This window comes from Hippocampus guttulatus, chromosome 6 (genome assembly GCF_054856545.1).
Source record: "Hippocampus guttulatus isolate MCC_2025c chromosome 6, RoL_Hgut_1.0, whole genome shotgun sequence".
Classification (NCBI taxonomy): Eukaryota; Metazoa; Chordata; class Actinopteri; order Syngnathiformes; family Syngnathidae; genus Hippocampus; species Hippocampus guttulatus.
Window position 1 is genome coordinate 14,284,336 of NC_141266.1, and position 23,304 is coordinate 14,307,639.

The following is a 23,304-nucleotide window of genomic DNA, read 5'->3' on the forward strand; positions in this document are numbered from 1 at the left end:
TAGTCCAAAGTCAGATTGAATAGACTCCAGCTCCCCATGTCCCTGAATAGTTTAAGCATTATAGAAAATCAATGGATAGATAGTGGATTGTCACTGTACACCGCAGGCCAGGCACAGAGCACATTTTGACAAACAACCTTTTGTCAAGTCAAGTCAAGTACAACTTTAATGTCAAATGTGCCCTATGCAGCACAGATGCAATTTCTTCCCTCTCAAGACAACATAAAACAAGAGGAGCCGCTGCGGGTGCCCGTACCGACATCAAAAGAAAAGTTAACATAAAATGACAAAATAATACAGGACAACACATTAGACACAGACAATCGTGCAATCTTAACCACTTTCCTGCTTACACTTTGTTGTCTGAGAGAGGAGCGAATCAAAGTGTCCTTTTCACCAGTGGATCAAAGACGTCCTGCTGCAATGTGCGCACGTCTGCTACAAGCTAAGCTTGAAAGCAACAAGAAGCTGTAGCATCCATAAACGAAAAAGAGATTGGCTCTCGTCTCCTGTCCCATGTAAATCCGCTTCAATTCTGAGCCGCAACTCCCAGTTCCACATACGCATCGGCGCTCTGCGCTGACGCTCCTTTCTTCTCATTGTCGGCTCCTCAAGCCATGCATCCATCTAGACGCAGATTGTCCATTAGCACCGACCTTTTCGCTGAACAAAGCGGGGCTGTGAGAATGCTGCCTATTTCAGGCGCAAGACAGTCACCCCGGGGCTGTCCAGCATCGACATTCCTCCCAATCAAAATCCGTGCTGGTACACGTGTGCTGCCGAGAAGGCACAACCACCAAGCAGATTCTTCTTCTTTGACAAATGTTGTGGCCAAAAATGCTGAAAACAGTCCATATCAGGTCCACACGACGTAACAACAACACCTTGTGACAAAACAAAAGACAAAAACAACAAAAAACACAAGGCTCTTGAAGAGCACTTGCCAATAGCTGCCTACTTGGGCGCGATCTTGGAAAAAAAACGCACTTTCACAACAATGAACAATTTAGAGTCTTTGATAAACCCAACATGCATCTTATGGAGGGAGCCAGAGTACCTGGGGGAAAAAAACTACACTAGCACAGGCGGGGTAAATGAAGACAGCGACGTGATTTACAACCAAAACCTCAGAACTATGGGGTTAATGTACCCACACACCCTAAGTGCTGCCCCCAACTGTTTCTAATGAAATGAAATGGTTGCTTTTGGCACACCATTGCAGTCTAGTGACTGCCTTCATGGGTTCTTCACCGTGCAGTGTTTGGCGGGCTGGAGGCGGCCTAGGTAACCACGTGACCAAGATTTCCAGGGGCAGAGGCGTTTTCACTGCAGGCTTGTCTGCTGCGCATGCGCCGGCATCGCTCGATCCCGCAGCTGGACGTCACGCTTCCTCTTGGTTTTCCCCCTCCTCTTCCTCCTCCTCTTCTTCCTCTTGGCAAATCTTCACATTTGTTGGAGGCTGAAGTGGCTTTCCGAGAGCTCGCGCATCTGCGCCGACAGATGCCTCCGGATCCGCGCAGGCGTTAGTCGCTGTCTTTTTGTGCCCACTTCCAATGCATCAGACACCGCGCTTCTGTGACAGGGTGAGTGTTTAAACGGTGCAAAAAAAAAAAGCTCCGGAGAGAAGACCGCATTAGATTGCTTGCGAAGATCCGTTGTTTGTGTGGCCTTTCCCGGGAACGTGGCCAGCCACCTCCCCTCGCTTAGCTCTCACGGGTGCACCTACCCAGCAAGTGTACGACCCTTGCTTGAAATTAGTGTTTTATTAAGATCGCTAAACCATACCATGTGTTGCTTTTAGCATTCTTGTTAGCATGGCTATCTCACTTAGCTAAGTGACCGGAATGGATCATACTTATGTGGTTATAGCTTTAGCTTAGCATGCATTTTCATTCGGATTTGCTTTCAAATGTGTGAACCCTGACCTCCATATACATTGGTACCCCTTGATGTTTTGTGCTTTACAAGGTTGCCTATTTCGGGAGGCTCCAAAGCATAACATACTTATCAAGTCAACACGAGCTCAGGTTGAAAGAAACTAGTCAAATGAGAGGTGTATGTGTTTCAAAAGTCCTCTTGGCACACAAAAGACTTCAAAACGGTTTCTCAATGCAAGCGCTGCTGTAAACGGAATTTGATGAACAAGGTGTGATTATCGAGGGAATTGGACAATAGGAACAGTGACTGAAAGCAGCACATCGCATGCCTTTCCAATAAATTAGACGCTGTGAAAAATTCATTTCTTTGCATATTTTCACTACTGATGTTTATGATCATCAAAATTGAACGTCAGACAAAGAGAACCCAAGTAAACATAAATACCCAATTAAAATTGTATTTATTAAACGAAACAACCATTCAAAGCTACCTAGCCATGTGTGAAAAAGTACTTGCATCATAAATGATCTGTAGCCAACCACATTTTTTTGGAAAGTGGGGATCATTTTCAATAAGCATACCAAAGCTTGTACATACAGACCTGTTAAATCAACATATCACTTAAATAGACCCTATTTGACAAAAAATAAAGTAATTGACATCAGTCTAGAAAAGATTACAAAGCCATTCTTAAAATAAAGTAATTGACATCAGTCTAGAAAAGATTACAAAGCCATTCTTAAAGATTTAGGACTCCTACAAACCATTGTCCTCAAATGAAGAAAACGTGGAACAGCGGTGAGCAACCAGCCTAGTTCACCACACAGAAAATTGAAACATTTCTGACTTTGTTTGAATTTTGATTATTACGGCAGAAATACACGCACACACACACGCGCACAGAAAATCAGGTATTTCACAAAATTCGAAAATTTCATGTGACTAATAAAAACGATCTCATATTAAAGCAATATGCCTTCATTACTTTGTTGGACCTCCTTTTGCATTTCAAACAGCATTAAGGTGGCATGGCATGGAGGTGATCGGCCTTTGGCATAGTTTAGGGGTTATTGTAGCCCAAGTTGCTTTGGGTTTGGAGGGCGTCAATAATATTTTTCTACACAGCTGTCAACAGTCTTCCCCATGGTTCCAAAGCCTACTAAGCCAGACTGAGGCTAAAGGCTAAGAAAAAAAAACTTTGGGGGTCTTTTGCCTTAATTACCTGACAATATTGGAACACAGGGAGCCTGCAATGTTGAACTTAGTCTTTATATTCCAATTTTGTGAAATACTGGATTTTTTAATGGCTTGGAATATTTAACTTTGTGTGTGGAGAACTAACACGCAAGTTTCATTTTTTAATTTTTTATGATTGAAATAAATAGACTTGCTCTCAATATTCAAAATTTTTCACACCCACCTATACATTGTCTTTGTAAATCCTCCTCCAGGGCTCCCGATAGCAATTTAAGGGGATTTAAGATGTATACATCCCCTTATGCCCATGGATATGAAGATATATTTAAATATATACAGGTTGAACATGATTTTCAAATTATTGTTTTTTTTTAACACAACATCCCAACTTAATTGGAATTTGGTTTGTACAGCTTTAGAGACTCCCCCCACCCCAACATTTTTTTCCCAAATGTACATCCTTGAGGTTGTTTTATTTAGTTAGAATCGAAAATGTCTTAAATTTGACACCACATAGCAGTGTAAACAGCCCTGCCACATTTGAATGATTACCAAAAAAAAGAAGTATCGGGAAAAAAAGCCTTCAAAGATAATGAAAAATCAAGTCATTATTTGTTTCACCATCAAATGCTGTGGGCCTGTCCACTGAATGCGCTGAAACCATGCCTTGCTCAATTGTCACCTGTCAATTGTGTTCAAACAGGTGTCATGTATTTAGAAACAAATCTCTGAATTCACTTCACAGTGTTTTTAAGATGATCCAGTGTACTTTAAAGGAGATGCCAAACATTTGCTTTACAATATGTAATGCCTATTTTTCTTTAAGTCTTGACATAATTACAGCTTGCTAAACACCACATTAAAATGTTTGATAAAAACGCGAAAGTTGTGTGCAGTATCCAATGACATGTCTTTGTGTGTTATTTGCAGGAAACAAGAGTCCATAATGCTTGGGCTTCAGGGCAGTGGGCCTCCATCCTCCAAAATCTATCGTTGCGTGGCATGTTCGGCAACCTTCAGCGGACTGGCCGCTTTGCTCGTACACCAGGCGACGCATGCCAACATGCTCCCCAAGGTCATTGCACCTCCTTCGACCCAACCTGACATGAGCCTGCACGGCGCCTTGGCAGCAACCCTGAAGTCATCCAATCCACCAGCATTGTCTGACGGCGCCTCGCCTTCGTTTTACATCTGTGATTGTGGAGAGGAATTTCAAGACTTTTGTCTCATGCTTGACCATAAGCAATCGCATAATTCTCCTTTAAAGTCACCCCCAACGACAAATAGTAATGCCGTCTCAAGTGAAACAGGGCCTGGTGCGGGTTCTCCTAATCTGACGGCAGAGTCAACTGTCGCGGTGACAGATTCGGTCCAGACTTGCCCCACTACTTCAGGATCTCCCCCTGTTAAAATAGAGCCCAAAGCCTGTGAGAAACCGGAAGAGAGCAAAGTGGTTCCATCACCTCATCTTGAGCAATGTCAACCCGCTCAAGAAATTAAAGATGGGCAACTTGATCAGTCATCTTTAACTACTGAGCCAATATCACAGACTGTGAGGGATTCCCCGCCTGCTCATAGCAGTGATGATGAAGAACGAGTGGCTAAAAATAACAAATTAATGAAAATCATTGCAACGGCCTACATGAAGCACGCTTCGCTGTCGCCACCGCCAAACGACAGTCATGATTTGATCACCCCCAAACAAGAGGCCATCCCAGTTGATGTAACGCCGGTCCAAGAATCTGAAGAGCTACCGATCAATGATCTCTCTGTAGCAAAGTACAGACGACTACTCGCAAAGACCAACGTAAAGACAAAAGCTCCCACCATTAGCCGAATTATTGACTCCAGCACTAAGAAGATAGTTTCTCTGACTAAAATGCTCTCGCCCGTCGTGGTTCTTGAAACTCGTCAGAAACTCAGAGATTCTAGCAGTAATGCCCTTTTTGGGAAATATCAATGCGGCCGCTGTCGTCGGACCTTTGCGAACGCCGACAGACTCACTGAGCACCACTTCTTGCACAAAAAGGAGCGAATTAAGTGTTGCCGTCGCTGCAAACAACTCATCATTGGCAAATTGCCTTTCACTGACAATCATGTCTGTGTTTCATCCGTGAAAAGGCCTGCACAGGAGCCCAGTACATCGCCGCTAGTCCCCAAAATTGTGCCGTTCCATAATATGAAAAAATCTTTCTTTTGTCCTGTGTGCAAGCACAACTACGCCCGCAGGTATAACCTAAAGAAGCACAAGTGTCACGGCCCAAGGGCGGCCCTGTACCAGATGCATCCCTCCGCTGACAGACTGCAAGCATTAAGATCAAGTAATAAAGCCTCAGCATTCAGGGATGGTCAAGGTGAGCGTGGAACTAGCAGTGTTTCTGTTTGCACGGAAGCCCCTCGGGTCAAAGTCGAGGTGACCTCGACTACTTCGGAGCAGTCTGAGATTTCAGATTGGTCTGGTTTTACCAAAGGCTTCCCGCCATTTTTGTCTCCTCCGATGGACCAGCATAAGGATGCCTCTGCAAGTGTGATGGAAAACAGTAGCTCGGATGCCTTGCCTAAGCATAACGAGAGCAGCAATGACGGCCAGTGGACAATGCCCTTGGATGATGAAATGGAGCTGCTTGATTCTTCTCAGAATGCTCCTAATGAAGATGAGATGGAGCTGGAGTCGGAGATTGCTAACCTGAGATATTTTGTCAGAGACGGTGTGAAACGTTACCCCTGTCCCAGGTGCCAGAAAACATACAGTCGTCCCTCTACCCTGGCCCGCCACTTACGACTGTGTGGGTTCAGGCCTCGGGGGCCCGCGCCCGTATCGCATACTGCGAATTATGGCGGCGGAGTCCAAAATAGCATCACAAAACAAATGTTTCCTTGCTCTGTCTGCGGCAGAAACTTCAACCGCAAAGATAACATGATGGTTCATAAGAGAAGATGCCAGTTGCAGCGGGCGGCAACTCGAGAGCCGTTGCAGCAGCATTTGCCGGGCGGTGCAAAAGGCAGTCCGGATAATGACGCAAACACCTGGGGCATCATGTCACTGCCCTCTGTGCTACCCAGGCGGGTGACATGCGAGTGCGGGTTTGGATTTACATCTCCAAGACTCCTCCTGGAGCATCTACAAAAGCACGCGCAGGAATCTTACACGTGTCCGACGTGCGGAGAGACGGTTAATTCCTGGGCTGACTACGAGGTTCACCTACAGATTCACATGCATCCTCATCACCAGCTGCGGAAGGGACTCCAAGCACAGCGATCGCAACCACTGGTGCTTCGGATCCAGCAGCAGCCGCCTCAACAACCGCAGCAGCCCCAGCAGCCGCCGCCTCTGCCTGTACGTCAGCCTTCACCAAAGGAACCAGTCCCTGAGCGCTCAAATGTCAACAAAAAGCAGCGGGTGATATGCACACGATGCGGAAACACGTTTGCCACCCGCTGTTCCCTTCGAAGGCACTTGTCTTGGGATCGTTGCAAAGGCGGGCGCCCTCAAAATGCACCCAAATCTTATCGCTGCTCCCGCTGCAGCTCCGAATTCCCCAACATGGTCAGTCTTCTGTTTCACCAGAGGAGCGGGGCCTGCAAACCTCCCATCAAGCCCGTGCGCTGCCCAGTTTGTCTGCGTTGGTTTGGCACTGTGGACGGTTTGCAAAAGCACCTCTTGACTCACAAGCTGTCTGAATCCCATCGCTGTGACATTTGTCAGTGTTCTTACCCAAGTCTGAAATCTCTCAAAACCCATCGCAAGAGGGTGCATAATGTCATGTGTGCAGAACTCATGACATAGTAACATTTTCCATTCTTTCTAATTTTTCTTCTCATTTTATCAGTGACACAGATGTGGGATTACAAAATGCCCCTTTTGATTTTTGTACCTGCTTTTAATGATGTAAAAGAAGTCTGACGTAACACAAGAGGAAAAATACGATAATTTTCTAGCAGTTTGCTGCTGTGGAATCAAGTGTAGTTTTGTCAAGTCCTGTTATTTCAGTTTTAAGGTTGTAAATAGTTGCACTTACAGTTTTATCCAATAATTGTTCTGGAGCTTGTTCTGGTGTTATTAAATATTCCAATTCATTTCCGTGTTTTCGTATTTGTTTCAGTTCTATTTGGGTTCATCCAAACAGTTGGCTCTGTAGTGTAAAGCGCAGCTTTGGAATCGCCTTGCAAGCATCCCGCAAGCAGATAACGAACAAACGGAAGTCCATTGGGAATGGTTTTGTTCAGTTTGATTTTAAAATGAATGATTTTTTATTTATTTATTTTTTAAGTATTCACCAGTCACAGCACGAGCAGAGAAAAAAATGTACTTGAGTTTCTGGGTTTTGACAGAGATTACCTCAAGGCTGCATTACACTGGATTTGTTTTGTGTATGAATAACAACACACAAATACATTACCGTGGTAATGGATTATAGCGCATTTGATCTTCTTTCTGTACAACTATGTTGTATGGGGGGGGGGGGTAAAAAGGAATTACTTGCTTTTTAAAAGTTCTCCATGAAAAAATGGGCAGTGTTGAGCCTAGTAGTCACGTTCTAATGAGGGAGTGGAAATTACATATTTTGTAAATATGTTGTTTTGGTCATATTTATAACTTGAAATTTGTACCTGGTTCAAATGTGACTGTATTCTTACCACTTTTTTTTCTCCATTATATTAACGTCTATGTCGTTATATAGCACTGTCAATTATAGTTGTTGAACTAACTGGACACTTATCTACACTGCCAATACTGTGCTCAAAAATATGAAAAAAAACCCTGGATATATTAAATACAAGGTAAATTACTTAATGTTAACTGCCATTGAAATTTGACTTGGGAATATTTTTTAAGACCGATGTCTTGAAACTGGTGTATTCATATACTCTGCACCAATAGAATTAAGGGAATTTGTGATTTTAAGATCAACTTAACTCATGTCCAGTAATAATGTTTCATGGGAAAAAAACTTTAGGAAAGTGAAATTTCGTGTACCAAAAAAACTGTCTTTGCAGACAAAGAACAGGCATATTTTGCCTTGAAAAGGGAAGTTTAATAGAGGTTAGTTTTTTTTTGTATTTCCACTGTATCAGTCAAAATATTCGACGTCACAAAAAGCAGTGATGACAGTAAAAGTAGTACCGCCATTCTGTCAATAGGAGTCAGTATAAACCTGTCAACATCAGATGTACGCTTAGCAAAGGGCGCCATTCGCAGAGGAAGACGCAGTATCTTTCCTTTTTTTCCTCCCCTCAGTGGTGTGGTCGGATGCCTACCTACTTTATGCCTGAACGCCGACACTCCAGCTTTCTTCCCCGTAAACGACATCGGATCTGCACTGACCCCTTTGTGGCGAGCATTAAAATAGAATTCTCTTACCCTGCTTTTGACTGGCCAAGGTAAGCTAACGTTGTCATCAGTTAGCCGGCTAAGGCAGTGCTTAGCACGTTAGCATTAGCAGGCTCATGTTCCAGCAAAATAACGTCCGCGACTGACAAAATGTCACAACTTGGCTCGTTTGTTCAAGGAATCCGAATGCTTGTGTCCATTTAGAATCCGCTGTTGCGCCTATGTAGTTTTGTTACACCTTTACAACAGTTTGTCTTTGAATAGCGATTTAATAGTCAATATTGGTTATCATGAACATTAAACATCAAATGTGGCCATCGTGCTCCTCTATCGAAAGGCTCAAAGACATCCTTGACTTGTTCTGTTCAGTATTTTTATTGAGGTGTTTATCAGAAGCAGAAAAGCCTTGCATATCCAGAGGCTCACAATTCCCATTGCTGAAAGTCTTGTAGATTAGAAACTGTTTTTTAAAGTGATTTTTATAAACAAATAATTGCGCGCGCACACACACACAAATATATAATAACGGTCATCATACAATCAGCATTGTCCTATTAAATAAATTGTAGTTTTCATGTTTTTAAACAGGTATCAAGTTGAAAGTAAATACTACCATCCCTAGCCCAATGATGGAGCGACTTCTGAAACCCCAGGAAAGCAGCTCCGTTGGAGATTTGAACACTGGTGGGATTTGCTTCAGCTGTGAACAGATCTTTTCTACTCAGCAATTTTTGGAGGAACATGTGTGCCCTCTTACAAGTCACATCTGCTCCTGCGGAACCGAGTTTGCTCTGTACGAAGACATGTTCAGCCACAACCTCACGCACGAACCGGGACAACAGGTGTTGCATCACGAAACGATAAAGAAGCGCCGATTTGAAAAACACATCGAAGAAGAGGAGCAGCTGAAACGCTTCAAGTTGGGTGAAGTTGTCTGGAACCTTGATGGTGGTTCTGGGTCTGCAAAGCAGTCTCCGTCGGCATCAGCTTTTTCGACTAAAATCACGAAACCCATCTCTTACGTGCCTAAAACATATCCGTCCATGGCGTCATCTTTTAATGGTGACCAAACTGGATTAAACATGAAGAGTATGTTTTCAACTGTGGGAGCCCCAACAGTCGATCTTTGGACAATTTACCAGCCCGTGGTGTTGGTGCAAACAATCCGTAAGTGGAACCAGTGGAAGCCGTACACTTGCGGTAAATGTGGTGAGGGTTTTGTCACCAAGCGCCTGCTAATTTCGCACACTAGTAGTCACATTGCTGACAAAATCTGTGGCTGCATTGGATGTGGGCTGCTGCTTTCCAGCAGGAAGTTAATGCCTCGCTTCCACACGTGTAACTCTTCCAGCACCACGACCAAACTCAGACTCATAACAGCCAGACCACTGAATTACAAGAGTCCAATCCAGGAAATCGACCTGACTCGAAACCCGAACAAGTATTATTTGAATGCGGGAAACGAAAACAATCAGATGCTTCAAGTCACCTCTGCCCTGCAGTTGAAAAATGTAAATGTACGAACCTACAGCAGACTCTCTCAGGGAGGTCGCACCATGACTTCCCAGCAGTTCAAGCATCAGAATTCTACGCTGAACGCCCCCCAGAAAAGCGGTTGGAAGCGTCCGCCCTCACCTGCAACAAATAGCGGCAACCTGAGCAAACCTGCGGCGACGTCCCCCGGGGCAGCTGACTTCACGTGTCGGGTGTGCCATGTCTCATTTGAGAGCACTCAGATGCTACAGAGGCACAAGTGCGCCAAAGCGGAGGAATTCTTGGCCAAGCACGGCCGTATCGGCAAGATGATCCAGCCCAGGCGTGATGTGGTGATATCCAAGGCCACTGCGAACCGGGTAAATGGTGAAAGGAGCCGCACATTCCCGTCTGATGCCAAGAACGAACAAGTTACTTATGACAAAGGACAACATGTTGACAATGTGGATATGGAAGATAAGGAAGATGATTGTTACATTGTGGAAACCGGACAAGAAAAAACATCTGAAATGATCTACCAGGTCACCTCATCTGTCCCCATTAAAACTTGACCAGTTTGCATGTTGTCGATCATCTGCTTATCTTCATTCCAAATGAGTAAAATGTTTCCTGACATCTTCTGTCCTTTTAAAATACATATATGTGTGCGTCAGTTTAGATTTGATCAAACTAAATATTCATATGAATCTGGATTTTATATATGTATGTGTATATATACAGTATATATGTGTGTATATATATATATATATACGTATGTATATACAGTATATATGTATGTATATTGTCAGGACAGAACATTTGAATGCTCCATGTTGTTGGACATTGGCGTTAAATTACAAAGTCAACCAATGTATGTTAAGATGAGAGGTGAGCCAGTAAGGCACTGTATTATAGTTTTCTTGTCCTTTTTCTAAATATGCTTCAGTGTGATCAGAATGCCTTAGGATAAGCGTTCACTTCCATGACCATTTTAAGTGAACTTTATGTATTATTAAACTATATTTTCTAATTCTCACTGAGGTTTCAATTCTTTTCATGACTGTGCTGTTCATTAATTTTGTGTCCAAGTCATCCACAGGACCTGTAATCTGTCAGCCAATCTTTTGCCAATACTTATGGTTTAAAAATTTGGAATTTGGTGGGTTTTGAAGAGCATTTGCAAATGTTGAAGTTTGGCCTGTGTGTGTGTGCATGTGCGTGAAATATATTTGATACCCTTTTTCAGCTTGAGGTTCATGTACTAACTCACTAGTCGGACAATTTTGCACACTAGTAGAGCAAAGCCCACCCGCCCCCACACACACTGGCATACTGTATTAGCATTTTACTGCTGAGACAAGACTGCACGAGTTGACATCTGTGTGTTCTGTTTCCAAGTTGTTCAGATTTTAACTAGTACAATTGCGTGTCCCTCGTACCACCTGCACACATTCAACTCGTAAACAATTTTGCCTCACAAGTAACGTGACCACCACCTTACTTTGTTACTAAGTGATAACAAAGCATAGTGGAAAGCCGTTTGAGTTTTTTGGATGCAGACATACAGTATAAAGGGAGTTGCACAAGTGGAACAAACCTAACACTAGTGGCAAAAAAATGTCACTAGAAAGACAATCGTTCAACTAATGTACTAAATAGAGTGCGGACAGTTCTGGACCTGAAGATGGAGATCAAGTTCATCAAACGGCTTTCCGTGCTATTTCTTGAATTGTTTACGTCCCTTCCAGTCATTTTAGGTGTCTCATTTATCCAGCAGAGGTCGTCGTTTGGCCACAACGCTAACCTGGGGTCATTAAGAATACATGTACTGTACTTTGAATCAGAGTACTGTATTCCCCGAGGGGAAATTCATTTTACGCTGCGCTGCGCTAAATATTTTGTGTTGCACACCACACTACTCTGAGAAACGGATCACACATGCCAGGCGTACAAGGGGATTGGAGAACAAGAGTTGAAGAACATTGCAGATTTTCACGAACTTTTTTCAGTTTAAGACATCACGATTTGCCATGGACACAATCCAAATAACCAGGACAGGCAAGCTATTTTATGCCTGGGTGAGGTTTGGAAAACCTATACCTAAAACTAATAACTGACGACTCTCGTTTGTATTTGATTGCCATTCAAATGACTGCTTCAAGTGGTCTTAGGTTAGCCAAAAGCAACGTGGAACCTCCAATCGCGCTGTTTTACGAGAAGAAATAGGGCCGCGGATACAATTGAACTGTTTTAAAGCAGCGTATTCTGTGTATGTCGGTTGCATGGTAATCAATTTTCTGTTACGCTTCGACTTCCACTACGTCGAAAATTCCAACGGCACCTGAAGTGCACACTTGGTGCATCAGACCCGCCTGATAGCTTTGTGCCATTACCACACCGACCCAGTCAAGTCATGGCTACTCTAAGGTGCTGAAAGATGCAAAGGTCGGGGCAGACTTGCATTGTCCAACAGTCAGATTAATGGATGTGGTGGAAGCTTTATAAAACAGCCACCGAGCCACGACGCTGCTTATAGCTTCGTGCTAGCCAGCGCTACCTAGCCGAGCAAGTCGTCAATGCATGGCCACCAGGGGACCAGTGTTGACTCACCCACCCAGGCAAGCACTTTAACTATTTTTGAAATAAAAATTACCCTCACCACACAATATTGGCAACCAAATATTGAAGAGTATCATTGGCTTCGACAACGTGCTGTTGTTCACGCGTCTGTGAGTGTTGTTAGTAATGAGCTCGCAACCTGGCCTACGATATGCAAACGCCATGTCTGTGCAGACTAATTTCAGATTTTAAAATAGCAGAAATTAAGATTTTGGGACAAGGCCGCTGTCCTGATATCACAGGCTAAATATGGTGCTGTAAGATAAGATGGGCTCACTGAGGCGAACAGACAAGAATGTTGCGAATCTACTACTTTTGTCATATTTTAATAGTACAGTTAAGTGTTTGTTAAGAATTTATTTGCTTATGTTGAACTATGAAAATACTGTTAACAGTACAGGAAAATAGTAAGACTCCACGTAAAAATATGCTTACCTTTCGGGAAAAAAGCACCACAACGTTCAACAAATTATTATTACGTTTTAGGAGTATTTGTGGGATTAATGTTTTTGTCCTTTTCATAACAATTCCTCTGAAGTTCTGTCAAGAGATTGACAGGTAATCGCCCATTTTAGGTGATATTTATTTGCAGTTAAGAAAAAAATATTGGCATTAAAATTGCAAGCGCCAACACTTGAGTTTTTAAAAAATGGATGTAGGCATGTTTATCAAACAGCTTTTCAGATGTGCAACATTAAAAAAAAAATGTGCGTGTGCGTACAGCACCAACAGTGTGTGGTGTAGTACCAAGCTTGTTCTGTGAGATGCAGCATTCCCCATCAGGGCATTCAGACTGCCAGAAAATACAAGGGGTAAGGAAGTAGGAGTTGAAGAAGAAACAAAAAAAACTAGGCTAACTGTTAACTTGTCTGGAAACAACATTGAGGAGGGAAAATGTTGTCCCTGTAATTTTTTTCTTGGTGAATGACTGGAGACATGTGAAATGAACAATAACACAACCCGTTGCTCCTCAATTTGTGTCAGGCAACAGCACAAACCTCATGCCTCCCCACTGGCTATCGTTCTGTTTCATAATCATGAAATCTGTGGCTCCACTGACTTAGATGTTAAACACACACAGACAAAGATTCACACAAAAAAAAAAACGTTGAAGTTATTTAACATTTACACTTTTCATCCCCTATCGTTTGCCGAGCAGATTGGGAAAGAAAAATCACTCGTAACATACCCCCACGCTGCAGGGTAACCTTTCAGAGACATCTGACAAACAGCCTTTTTGAAGGTGACTGGAACAATGTTGTAATTCGGCCCAATTTTTGTTGTGTGTACCCCGCTTTAAAAGTAGAGCGTCAACGTCCATGTATGTTTTTTGAGTTGCAAAGTTGTAATCCCTGTTCATTCCACAGACTCCTGACATGGGGAGTAAAATTTCCTTCAGCAGAAGGAGGACCGACCAGTATACAGTCTCTGAATTAACTGCCGTGACATCGCATCCTTGTAGTTCCTTTCATCCACCGACAGACTGCAAAGAGGTAGCTAGTTAGAAGCACAAATACTCATGTACCCCTTTATTCATCCATCACTCTATTTTGTATTCCGCTTACCCTGTTAAGGATTAAGGCCACCTTTCCCCGTTCCTAGATCCTCAACTGGTGGCCAATCAATTACAAGGGAACTGAGATGAACTAATTGAGTGAGAATTGATCCCGCAACTATGAGAGCCCCAACTAATGGCCTGTAATTTAATAAGTAATGTTCATGATGATTATGCATGTTCTGTTTTCTTTGAATTTGAACAAAGCTATTTCTATTGATACATTTCTTAACACTGGTCTTGTTTAGAAATATTTTATATCATTTGAATTGAAGAGAGACGATATAAATAACATACATTTCTGTTTTCAACCTTAACATTCACGTAAAAGGGAGGGTACCTTCAGAGGTCAAACCACTGTTTAGGCTTAAGATATATTCTGCTTGGAAAAACTGGAATCATCTTGCATCTCTGGATGTAATTGTATAACTAGCAAATTTTTAAATAGATACTGTGCACATAATGTAGATACAAATGAAAAAAAAAAGAAGACAAGCAAACAAAAAAGTCAGCACCTTGTCAGTGTTTAATAACTGGATTTCATTTTCAATTGAAGACTCAATAAAATACGTGTATGAGGTTCCTCTTTTCCACAAAGATGTATGGTGCTTTTTAGCTTTCCGGTATTTATTTATATTTGTTTAACAATACAGCTATGTCACCATAATCAACTCTAGTGCAATATATAGCACAGTAGCCCAGTGACTATCCCCCCCCCCCCCCCCCCCGAAAAAAAATCTTAATACATGGGCCGCATTTGCATGCTTTTTTTTTTTTTTGCCATGGTCTGATGAAGCACTTTTATGACTGCGATGTACCTGTGTTATTGTCTTCTGCAGGTGCCCAGAGCTGCAGAATGCATTGAGGAGAAACAGGATTCTGAATGGGGGGAGGAAATGAAATTGGCAAATCGATGTAAACCTTTACCTGCAACTCCCTCATCAGAGACCCTGAAATCAGACGAGACTCTGAAATCCGAAGGACCTGTTAATAGCAACTGCCAACCTAATGCTGTCTCACACTTAGGGATGGATGCAAAGGCTGAAATGGCACCTGCAAGTGTGTGCCACTTGACCACAGACAATCATGGACTACCTGTGGCGGGGAGAAGGACAAGAGGACATCCTAGAAAAATGAAATCCTCAAAGCTCAAGGACAAAATGTCCACTTCTTCTGACAAATTTGTGGCAGATCAACACGAAGAGCTTGGCACTGCAACACAAGTGCCAACTTTCGCTAAAGGCCGCAATGCTGAAGCTCTTTTCTCATCTTACAATGAGACCTCTCGAACTTGCACAGCCCCTGATCACAAACCAGAGGATGGGGTCCCTTTGGGGTCTAAAAGAAAAAGAGGAAGACCAACTGAAAGGCAAATGGCAGTTTCTGAAAATTCTGAGGATGACCTTGCCCGTCCGACACAAAAACTGAGAAGTCTAGAAGAACGACATCTCTCAACACCGGATGAAAACAACTGCTCTGACGTCATGGTGGCCCCAAAAGAAATAGAGGTCTCTCCTCCTCCTAAAAGCGCAAAACTTCAAGCGAATGAAAAATCGAACTTGCAAATTGATCACCAAACCGCTGCTCAAGTTGGCAAACCGGATGTTTCGGTATCGCTGGTAAGCGGTGGCACAGGCTCTAGGGATGTAGCAGTGATGGGAAAACTGCAGGGTTTGGATGGAACGCCCCTGCAAACTCTTCCTGACAAGCAAGTGGAAAGGGATGGTCAACATCACGTGGCGAACCTTTGTGGAAACAGAGGAGACGTGTCCCCTCGGTCTCTAGTCCGAGGGACAATTGAACAAAAGGACGGTGACCACCAGCAGGCTCTTTCAGGTGACAACAAAGGTTGCCCGTCACCACACTCTGTTGACCGACCAGAAGGAGTCAAAGGTGTCATGCTCCACATGTCCAAGCAAGTAGCTCAACACACCGACTGTAATAATTCCCCCAAAATGCAACCAGGCGACGGTAAAAGTCTCAAGGAGTCAGAGTGTCAGAGCAATTGCGACAATTCAGCGAATGCTTTCCCTCCTCTGATGACACGGCCAAGTGACAATGATACTGCAGCGTCCTCTGACCAGCCACCTAAATCTGTTGAGATCCCCTCCATTGTCAAAGTTGAAAACACAGAGGCAGCGCTGGATCATTTAGATCCCTCTATAAAGTCAAACACTCATAGCACTTATCAGCAGGGTGCCAAATTGGCCGCCTGTTCTGCAGGTCAGCACTTCCAACATACCACTTTAAGACGCAAAAAAGGCCGCAAGAGAAGACGGCGAGTACCCGTTTTGTTACGTCATGACGGTAAAGGTGAAATTCAGTACAAAACAGACTGCGGCGATACAAACACTGAGGCTGACCAAAACATTATCTACATCCGAAAAGGGTTAAAAACCCTGCTGAAATGTGCTGTCTGCAGCCGTACATATAAATTTATGTCTCAGTACGTCATCCATCAACGCATTCACACGGGAGAGCGGCCCTTTGAATGCCCTGAATGCAAAAGAGGTTTCAGCAAGAAATCCAACTTGAATCTCCATCTTAAGACACACGTAAAGAATACCTCAAGTCAAGAAAGTCCAGATTGCAACATGTTCTCCGATAAAAAGTATTTTAGCCACACGGCGATCCACGCTAAAGGCCCAGACCGAGAAGATTCCAAGTTAAGCGTGGACGATACCTCTGGAGAAGAAACTCTCGAGAGAGCTTTGGCCCCTGGAAAGAGCGAAAGCAAAATGTGCCAGTATTGCGGGAAGTCGTTCAAATTTCAATCTGCCCTCATAAGACACGAGCGTGTCCACACAGGGGAGAAGCCTTACAAATGTGGTATTTGCGGCAAAGCCTTTGGCCAGTCATATTTCCTCCGCGTGCATGAGCTGACGCATTGGTCGGTGAAGCGTTACAACTGTACGGGCTGTAAAAAGTCTTTCAGTCATTACAGCAATGCAAGAAATCATACGTGCAGACCTCCGGAAAGCAGCTCCCTCATCGAGCCCAGCCAACAGATAGCGAAACCTTCCCTGACGTACACGTGTCACATTTGCAAGAATGTTTTGGACAACCTGCAGAAGTTCAACAAGCACATGAGAGCTCACATTGGTACAAAGCTGTATCGCTGTTTGTATTGTGACAAACTGTTTGGCGGGCTATCTGAGTTTCACGCCCATTGCGGTTTGTGCCAAGGAGAACAAAAAGGCTCCTGCGTTGGGGTCAAGGAGGAAGAGAGAATGTCGGTCGTCGAGTACACTGTGTCTGCGCATAGGATTTCGTCGGAACAGAAATTAAACCCCTTGCCCACAAACAGCAAAAGTGAAAACCACAAAAGACCACCGTCACAAATGATCTGCAATAACGCCAACTCGATCAAACGGACAGCGACACGGACTCGTCTTCTTTCACATTTTGTGTCAAAATTGAACAAACTAGACAACCGATCGGACCCCAGGAGTTATTTATGCCCCAGTTGCGGTCGCCTGTTCAGGCACATAGGAAGACTCCGGGCCCACATGCTGACTCACGCTCCGCATCAGAGTTACACCTGCTCCTGTTGCGGGAAGACTCTTCAAAACTGGACCAAACTGTGGCGTCATCAAAGAGTCCACCGGCAACGTCGCGGTCGCTTCGCGTGCGCGTTATGTGGGAAAGGATTCCGTTTTGTCGAGTCCTACAAAAATCATATGAGCGAGCACCCGGGCTTCCGTTGGATTCACTCAAAGCCGAAGACTGTGTTCCTGCCTTACAATTGTGATCAGTGCACAAGTCGTTTTAAAACTCTTGATTTGTTGTTCAGTCACCAACTTTGTCATTTCTCGGCACAGGTCATATGCCTCGGCCCTGTTTTGGATCAGTCCTTGTATGATCATTCTGCACAGTCGACGAGCATGTTAAATCCGGTGACAAACCGCCAAGCGGTAACACTCACGTTAGAATCGGGAAACAACACCCCTGCGTCATCAGTCCCAAAAGGCAGTGCTCTTTTGGCTTCCCAAAATCAAGACCTGCACCCAAAGAACTCCCCCTTTCTGACTTGGACTTCATCTGACCAAAAGCAGGATTTTGGCTTGGATAAAAGTGCCCAAAGTGCAAGAACCACGAACATGCGCGAGAAACCATCCAGGCGCCCCAGAAACGATCGGGATGTGCTAAAAAAGCAAAAAGCACCTCCGAGAACTGCAAACAGATATTCATCTCCCCAAAAGGGGTCTTCACAAGGTCTTATTTGTGCCATGTGTGGTCATGAATACGCTGTCCTCTCAGATCTTTATCATCATTATTTGCAACATGCGCGAGGGCAAGTGTAATAGCCTAATATCGTCATATAATGCCACCGCGAGCATATCCACTTAGCATTGCATTCTATTACCAGTAAACATTTTTGCATTACAGTACTGTACACCGAATGTATATATTTTTGATTAATGATGTTCAAAGATAATGCACTATAGAGCGTAACTATTTTTGCTCGTAATTGTCAGTTACCCATTAAAAAGTCACTAACCTTTGTCACCTCGTACTGGATGGGGTTTTTGTTTTGTCGTTTTTAACATGCATCTTTGAATTAATTTTCAAGCTCTGAATATAAAGGATTTAGTATAAAAAAACATCTGAATTTTATTAATGACGAGCAGCTGTAGTGTCAGAAAAGAATTGATTCCCCATTTTCCAATGAACCACCTGCACTATAAAATATGTCATTTGATGAATTGTTGACCATCTGTCTTGACAAACTGCTGCCCTAAAGCAAATTTCAGACTGAATTTTGACTTGATTGACTCTTGGAAGAACATTTTTCACACTTACACAAATTGTTGCATGGAGAGTGCTGTAGTTTGTCGTCAATAAATGTCCTTTTTTTTTTAACGTGCCGTCGCCGTTGGGCTATTTTTGGTAGATTTGCTGAGAAGACTTGGAACATACCTCTCCGCAAAAGTGTGAGCTGTGGCTACAGTGTTCCTTGGAATGATGGCGAAATACTGTATATATGTTCCTAAAGAGCTTGAGTTACGGCACAGAAAGTTGCAAGTGAAGAGAACACCACAATAATAACATCAGCTTGAGGTTTACAATTTATTTTCTTGACACAGGTTGCTAGACTTGAACTGGTTTCTGGAATGAATGTTCCAACACGCAACGTCTTTAGTTGGATGACATGGTGCTGCGAATCCAGGAGTTGTAGTTGCAGACCTTAGCGTAAACACCAGGCTTGTTCCTCTGGGCGCAACCGTAACCCCAGGACACGACACCCTGAAGCTGGCCGTTACACACCACGGGGCCACCGGAGTCTCCCTGCACAGGTACCAAATACCATATGTAAGCACCAAAGGCTTGAGAAGTTCACTTCAAAGAATCGGTGATCTTGTTGCTCGTACCTGGCAAGAGTCTTTGCCTCCCTCCAGGAATCCGGCGCAGAACATGTTGGAGGTGATCTGTCCAGGGTAGGAGTTCCTGCAGCTGCTGTCGCTCAAGATGGGGGCGTCCAGGCACCTCAGACGGTCAGGGTAGTTGCCTGAGGAGGAGGAGGGAAGGACACACGTGAGTGCTTATACATGAACAAGTGGATCCCCTTTGAGGGTTTTTCTTTTTTTAACTGACTTCCAGAGCCGCTCATGTTGCCCCATCCAGAGATCAGACAGCGGGTGCCTGAGCCGGCACAGCTGGAGGGCAGGGACACGGTGCGAACGTAGCTGTTCAGGGTGGCGGGCTTGCTCAGCTTGATGAGCATGATGTCGTTGTCCAGGTTGCGGCTGCTGTATCTGGGATGTCTGATGACCCGAGCGGAGTTGATGAACTGCTCCGTGCCCTCGTTGGCGGCGATGTTGTGCTCACCGAGACGCACCTGGACGCGGCTGCGCGGAAACGCACATGACGGTGATGCCGAGTTCAAAGTCCCGCAGAAGTTTCATGTCGGCTGTGTTACGACTTACGACTTGAAGCAGTGAGCTGCAGACACCACCCAGGTGCTGGAGATCAGGGAACCTCCGCAGAAGTGGTAGCCAGAGTTCAGAGACACCTGGTAGGGCACAGAGTTCTTTCTGCACTCGTATCCACCAACAATCTTGTCATCCTCATCATCAATGGGAGCAGCAACTGATTGAATTCCAGAAAGATCCAATGATTATGTCTCATAGGGCTGACTGTTTTACAAGTCATTCACCAAATAATATGTCCATCCATACTCACAAGCCACTGCGAACAGCGCCAGAAGAATGAAAGCCTTCATCGCGATCCTTGTCTGAGCCTCAGTGTCAGCTCAGTTCTGATCCTGAACCTTTTAAAGCCTGCTGCTCGGCTTCAATCTACCACCGCTTCAATTTTTTCTTTCTCCATCATACCCTTATCTTCTCAACGTGTGTGTGTGTGAACGCACACCTGGAACGCGGCAGCCAAAATGTTGATAATGAGAGCATCGGTTACACTCTAATTCCAACATACATTAGGTAACATGAGCAAGCAAAAAGCTGCACTTCATTATGTCTACCAAAAGTGAACACTTTATGTGAGCAACAAATTATCCCATCAATTCAAATATTCATTCTCTTTTGGACATTTTTAATATAACATTTAACGGTGCCTTGGTATGTATGAAAGTGTGCTTAATTAGTCAAAAACAACACAGCAATTTGGCTGCATATTAAGATGCATTTAGGGATTTTCTCTGAGATTTTCAGTTGTACCAACAACATTTTCATATTCGAATAAATATGAATCGATGGTAAAACCGAGCAACCCAAACTGTTTTAGGACATTTGAATGGGGATTTCCTCATGTCTAAGACAAACGTCCTCAGATATTTCAAACAGCAGTATGACAAGAATACGCCATGTCAAAATGATTCTGTACAATACTTAATCTGAAATGTGTATCATTTGCAAAAGCTTTGCCCCGCACGTTCTTTTTCACTCAACTATTTTACTGCTGTTTAAAACAAGGTGGTAGCCTAGGAGGCATATTCATTAATTAGAAGTTTTTTTCTGTTTCAATTATTTTACATTTCTCTTTTCACAACCGTAAGCCTGCAATTTGCTCATTTCATCAAACAGCTTTGCTTTAAAGTTGACTCTGTTGTTTTCTTTCTGATTGACTGAGGCCTACTACTCTTCAACGCAAGATGCCGTTCTCACAGGTTTTTTGGGGTTTTTTTTGTTTATTTGTTTTGTTTTTTTTATAGAATGACTTTAAGTGTTTTCTCTTCATTTCATGATTTTTATTCGTTTTCTGAAACCTGATTCATGGTCTGACAATCTTACCCTTAATACAGTGGTTCTTAACCTTGTTAGAGGTACCGAACCCAACCAGTTCATTCATATGCACGTTCACCGAACCTTTCATTTGTGAAAAATACAAACATGATTTTTTTTTTATAACAAATTCAAGAATAAAAAAAAAACGCATTGATTAAAAAGAAAAAAACCCCCATAAAATTACAAGACATAAGTATACGTTTTTAAATTGTGCACAAAAAAACAAGCCAGTGATGCCCAAGCGGGCCTGTCATAACGAATTGGCATGTTGAGTCGGGTGTGTCTTAACCTCCATGGTAGAGGCTCCGTCAAAACCCTGAGACCGATTCACCGAACCCCTAGGGTTCGATCGAACCCAGGTTAAGAACCACCGCCTTAACACATTACAGTACTGTGTTAATAATGGACTCAGCAATAGATTACTAGATGGGTACATTGTCGGGATACGGGTATGCCCGAAAATGTTCCCTTGCCACGTTTTCCAGAAAATGTTGCTTTAAAACTCTATGCAACTCCTTTATATAAGTGCAAACCTGGTAACCTTGCATTGGCTGACCTGAACATCCTAAATAATGGTCGCGACATCGCCACTTTGGAAAAGACAGAAAATTCAAGTAATTCTAGGAAGTCTTTATTGCAAACAACTCATGCAGCTTTACATATGCGGTACTGTTGTAATTTATATTTAACACAAGGGCTGATGGTACGCCCACACTGAAATTCAACCCTTTAGTTGGATGACATGGTGCTGCGAATCCAGGAGTTGTAGTTGCAGACCTTAGCGTAAACACCAGGCTTGTTCCTCTGGGCGCAACCGTAACCCCAGGACACGACACCCTGAAGCTGGCCGTTACACACCACGGGGCCACCGGAGTCTCCCTGCACAGGTACCAAATACCATATGTAAGCACCAAAGGCTTGAGAAGTTCACTTCAAAGAATCGGTGATCTTGTTGCTCGTACCTGGCAAGAGTCTTTGCCTCCCTCCAGGAATCCGGCGCAGAACATGTTGGAGGTGATCTGTCCAGGGTAGGAGTTCCTGCAGCTGCTGTCGCTCAAGATGGGGGCGTCCAGGCACCTCAGACGGTCAGGGTAGTTGCCTGAGGAGGAGGAGGGAAGGACACACGTGAGTGCTTATACATGAACAAGTGGATCCCCTTTGAGGGTTTTTCTTTTTTTAACTGACTTCCAGAGCCGCTCATGTTGCCCCATCCAGAGATCAGACAGCGGGTGCCTGAGCCGGCACAGCTGGAGGGCAGGGACACGGTGCGAACGTAGCTGTTCAGGGTGGCGGGCTTGCTCAGCTTGATGAGCATGATGTCGTTGTCCAGGTTGCGGCTGCTGTATCTGGGATGTCTGATGACCCGAGCGGAGTTGATGAACTGCTCCGTGCCCTCGTTGACGGCGATGTTGTGCTCACCGAGACGCAACTGGACGCGGCTGCGCGGAAACGCACATGACGGTGATGCCGAGTTCAAAGTCCCGCAGAAGTTTCACGTCGGCTGTGTTACGACTTACGACTTGAAGCAGTGAGCAGCAGACACCACCCAGGTGCTGGAGATCAGGGAACCTCCGCAGAAGTGGTAGCCAGAGTTCAGAGACACCTGGTAGGGCACAGAGTTCTTTCTGCACTCGTATCCACCAACAATCTTGTCGTCCTCATCATCAATGGGAGCAGCAACTGCAATGCAAGCATCACATTTTTACCTACAAAAAAAAAGATCAGTTGCCCACAGGCGAGGGGCAAATACTCACAAGCTGCAGCACACAAGGCAAGGACAATGAAGTACTTCATGACTGTGTTCTGAAGTCAGTGGACCGACACAGTGGAGGAACAGGATTGGTGGGTTTATATACCTCTAAATTGTCTACTCTGTCAACTCTTTATCTAAGACCCACTCAAGGACTTTCCCATGTACTGTCCAAAATGATTAAACATTATCCCACCTGGGAAGTGCACCAGCATGGTTTAAGATAATTTCTGTTGCTCCTTTCTAAATGGACACA

General features: G+C 44.0%; 5 protein-coding genes across 5 annotated transcripts; 3 read left to right on the forward strand and 2 right to left on the reverse strand.

The window, feature by feature from the left end:
• Positions 1-1,355: 1,355 nt before the first annotated feature.
• Positions 1,356-7,152, forward strand: LOC147203640 (uncharacterized). Its single transcript, XM_086114226.1, has 2 exons — positions 1,356-1,583; positions 4,006-7,152. The coding sequence occupies exon 2, from the start codon at positions 4,022-4,024 to the stop codon at positions 6,860-6,862; it is 2,841 nt and encodes a 946-aa protein (XP_085970352.1). The 5' UTR covers positions 1,356-1,583; positions 4,006-4,021; the 3' UTR covers positions 6,863-7,152.
• A 965-nt stretch (positions 7,153-8,117) lies between these two features.
• On the forward strand, positions 8,118-10,916 carry LOC147203641 (uncharacterized). The gene is made up of 2 exons (XM_086114249.1): positions 8,118-8,457; positions 8,996-10,916. The coding sequence occupies exon 2, from the start codon at positions 9,034-9,036 to the stop codon at positions 10,450-10,452; it is 1,419 nt and encodes a 472-aa protein (XP_085970375.1). The 5' UTR covers positions 8,118-8,457; positions 8,996-9,033; the 3' UTR covers positions 10,453-10,916.
• A 1,327-nt stretch (positions 10,917-12,243) lies between these two features.
• LOC147203642 (uncharacterized) lies at positions 12,244-18,559 on the forward strand. The gene is made up of 3 exons (XM_086114225.1): positions 12,244-12,498; positions 13,867-13,992; positions 14,894-18,559. Exons 1-3 carry the CDS (start codon positions 12,457-12,459, stop codon positions 18,356-18,358), a joined length of 3,633 nt encoding a protein of 1,210 aa, XP_085970351.1. The 5' UTR covers positions 12,244-12,456; the 3' UTR covers positions 18,359-18,559.
• A 551-nt stretch (positions 18,560-19,110) lies between these two features.
• Positions 19,111-20,322, reverse strand: LOC147203643 (trypsin-3). The gene is made up of 5 exons (XM_086114274.1): positions 20,238-20,322; positions 19,982-20,144; positions 19,650-19,903; positions 19,427-19,563; positions 19,111-19,343 (listed from the first exon to the last, which is right to left on the reverse strand). The coding sequence occupies exons 1-5, from the start codon at positions 20,275-20,277 to the stop codon at positions 19,194-19,196; spliced, it is 744 nt and encodes a 247-aa protein (XP_085970400.1). The 5' UTR covers positions 20,278-20,322; the 3' UTR covers positions 19,111-19,193.
• A 1,591-nt stretch (positions 20,323-21,913) lies between these two features.
• Positions 21,914-23,146, reverse strand: LOC147203644 (trypsin-3-like). The gene is made up of 5 exons (XM_086114273.1): positions 23,053-23,146; positions 22,816-22,978; positions 22,484-22,737; positions 22,261-22,397; positions 21,914-22,177 (listed from the first exon to the last, which is right to left on the reverse strand). The coding sequence occupies exons 1-5, from the start codon at positions 23,090-23,092 to the stop codon at positions 22,028-22,030; spliced, it is 744 nt and encodes a 247-aa protein (XP_085970399.1). The 5' UTR covers positions 23,093-23,146; the 3' UTR covers positions 21,914-22,027.
• Positions 23,147-23,304: the final 158 nt, after the last annotated feature.

Coding starts and splice junctions, on each gene's coding strand:
- LOC147203640 (XM_086114226.1), top strand. CDS start 4,022: ATGCTTGGGCTTCAGGGCAGTGGGCCTCCATCCTCCAAAATCTATCGT.
- LOC147203641 (XM_086114249.1), top strand. CDS start 9,034: ATGATGGAGCGACTTCTGAAACCCCAGGAAAGCAGCTCCGTTGGAGAT.
- LOC147203643 (XM_086114274.1), bottom strand. CDS start 20,277: ATGAAGGCTTTCATTCTTCTGGCGCTGTTCGCAGTGGCTT. Junction 19,904..19,981: donor GCAGCTCACTGCTTCAAGTC/GTAAGTCGTAAC, acceptor GTTTCCGCGCAG/CCGCGTCCAGGTGCGTCTCG. Junction 19,344..19,426: donor GAGGCAAAGACTCTTGCCAG/GTACGAGCAACA, acceptor GTACCTGTGCAG/GGAGACTCCGGTGGCCCCGT.
- LOC147203644 (XM_086114273.1), bottom strand. CDS start 23,092: ATGAAGTACTTCATTGTCCTTGCCTTGTGTGCTGCAGCTT. Junction 22,979..23,052: donor TGCCTTGTGTGCTGCAGCTT/GTGAGTATTTGC, acceptor CTTGCATTGCAG/TTGCTGCTCCCATTGATGAT. Junction 22,178..22,260: donor GAGGCAAAGACTCTTGCCAG/GTACGAGCAACA, acceptor GTACCTGTGCAG/GGAGACTCCGGTGGCCCCGT.
- LOC147203642 (XM_086114225.1), top strand. CDS start 12,457: ATGCATGGCCACCAGGGGACCAGTGTTGACTCACCCACCCAG. Junction 12,499..13,866: donor GTGTTGACTCACCCACCCAG/GCAAGCACTTTA, acceptor TTCATTCCACAG/ACTCCTGACATGGGGAGTAA. Junction 13,993..14,893: donor CACCGACAGACTGCAAAGAG/GTAGCTAGTTAG, acceptor TGTCTTCTGCAG/GTGCCCAGAGCTGCAGAATG.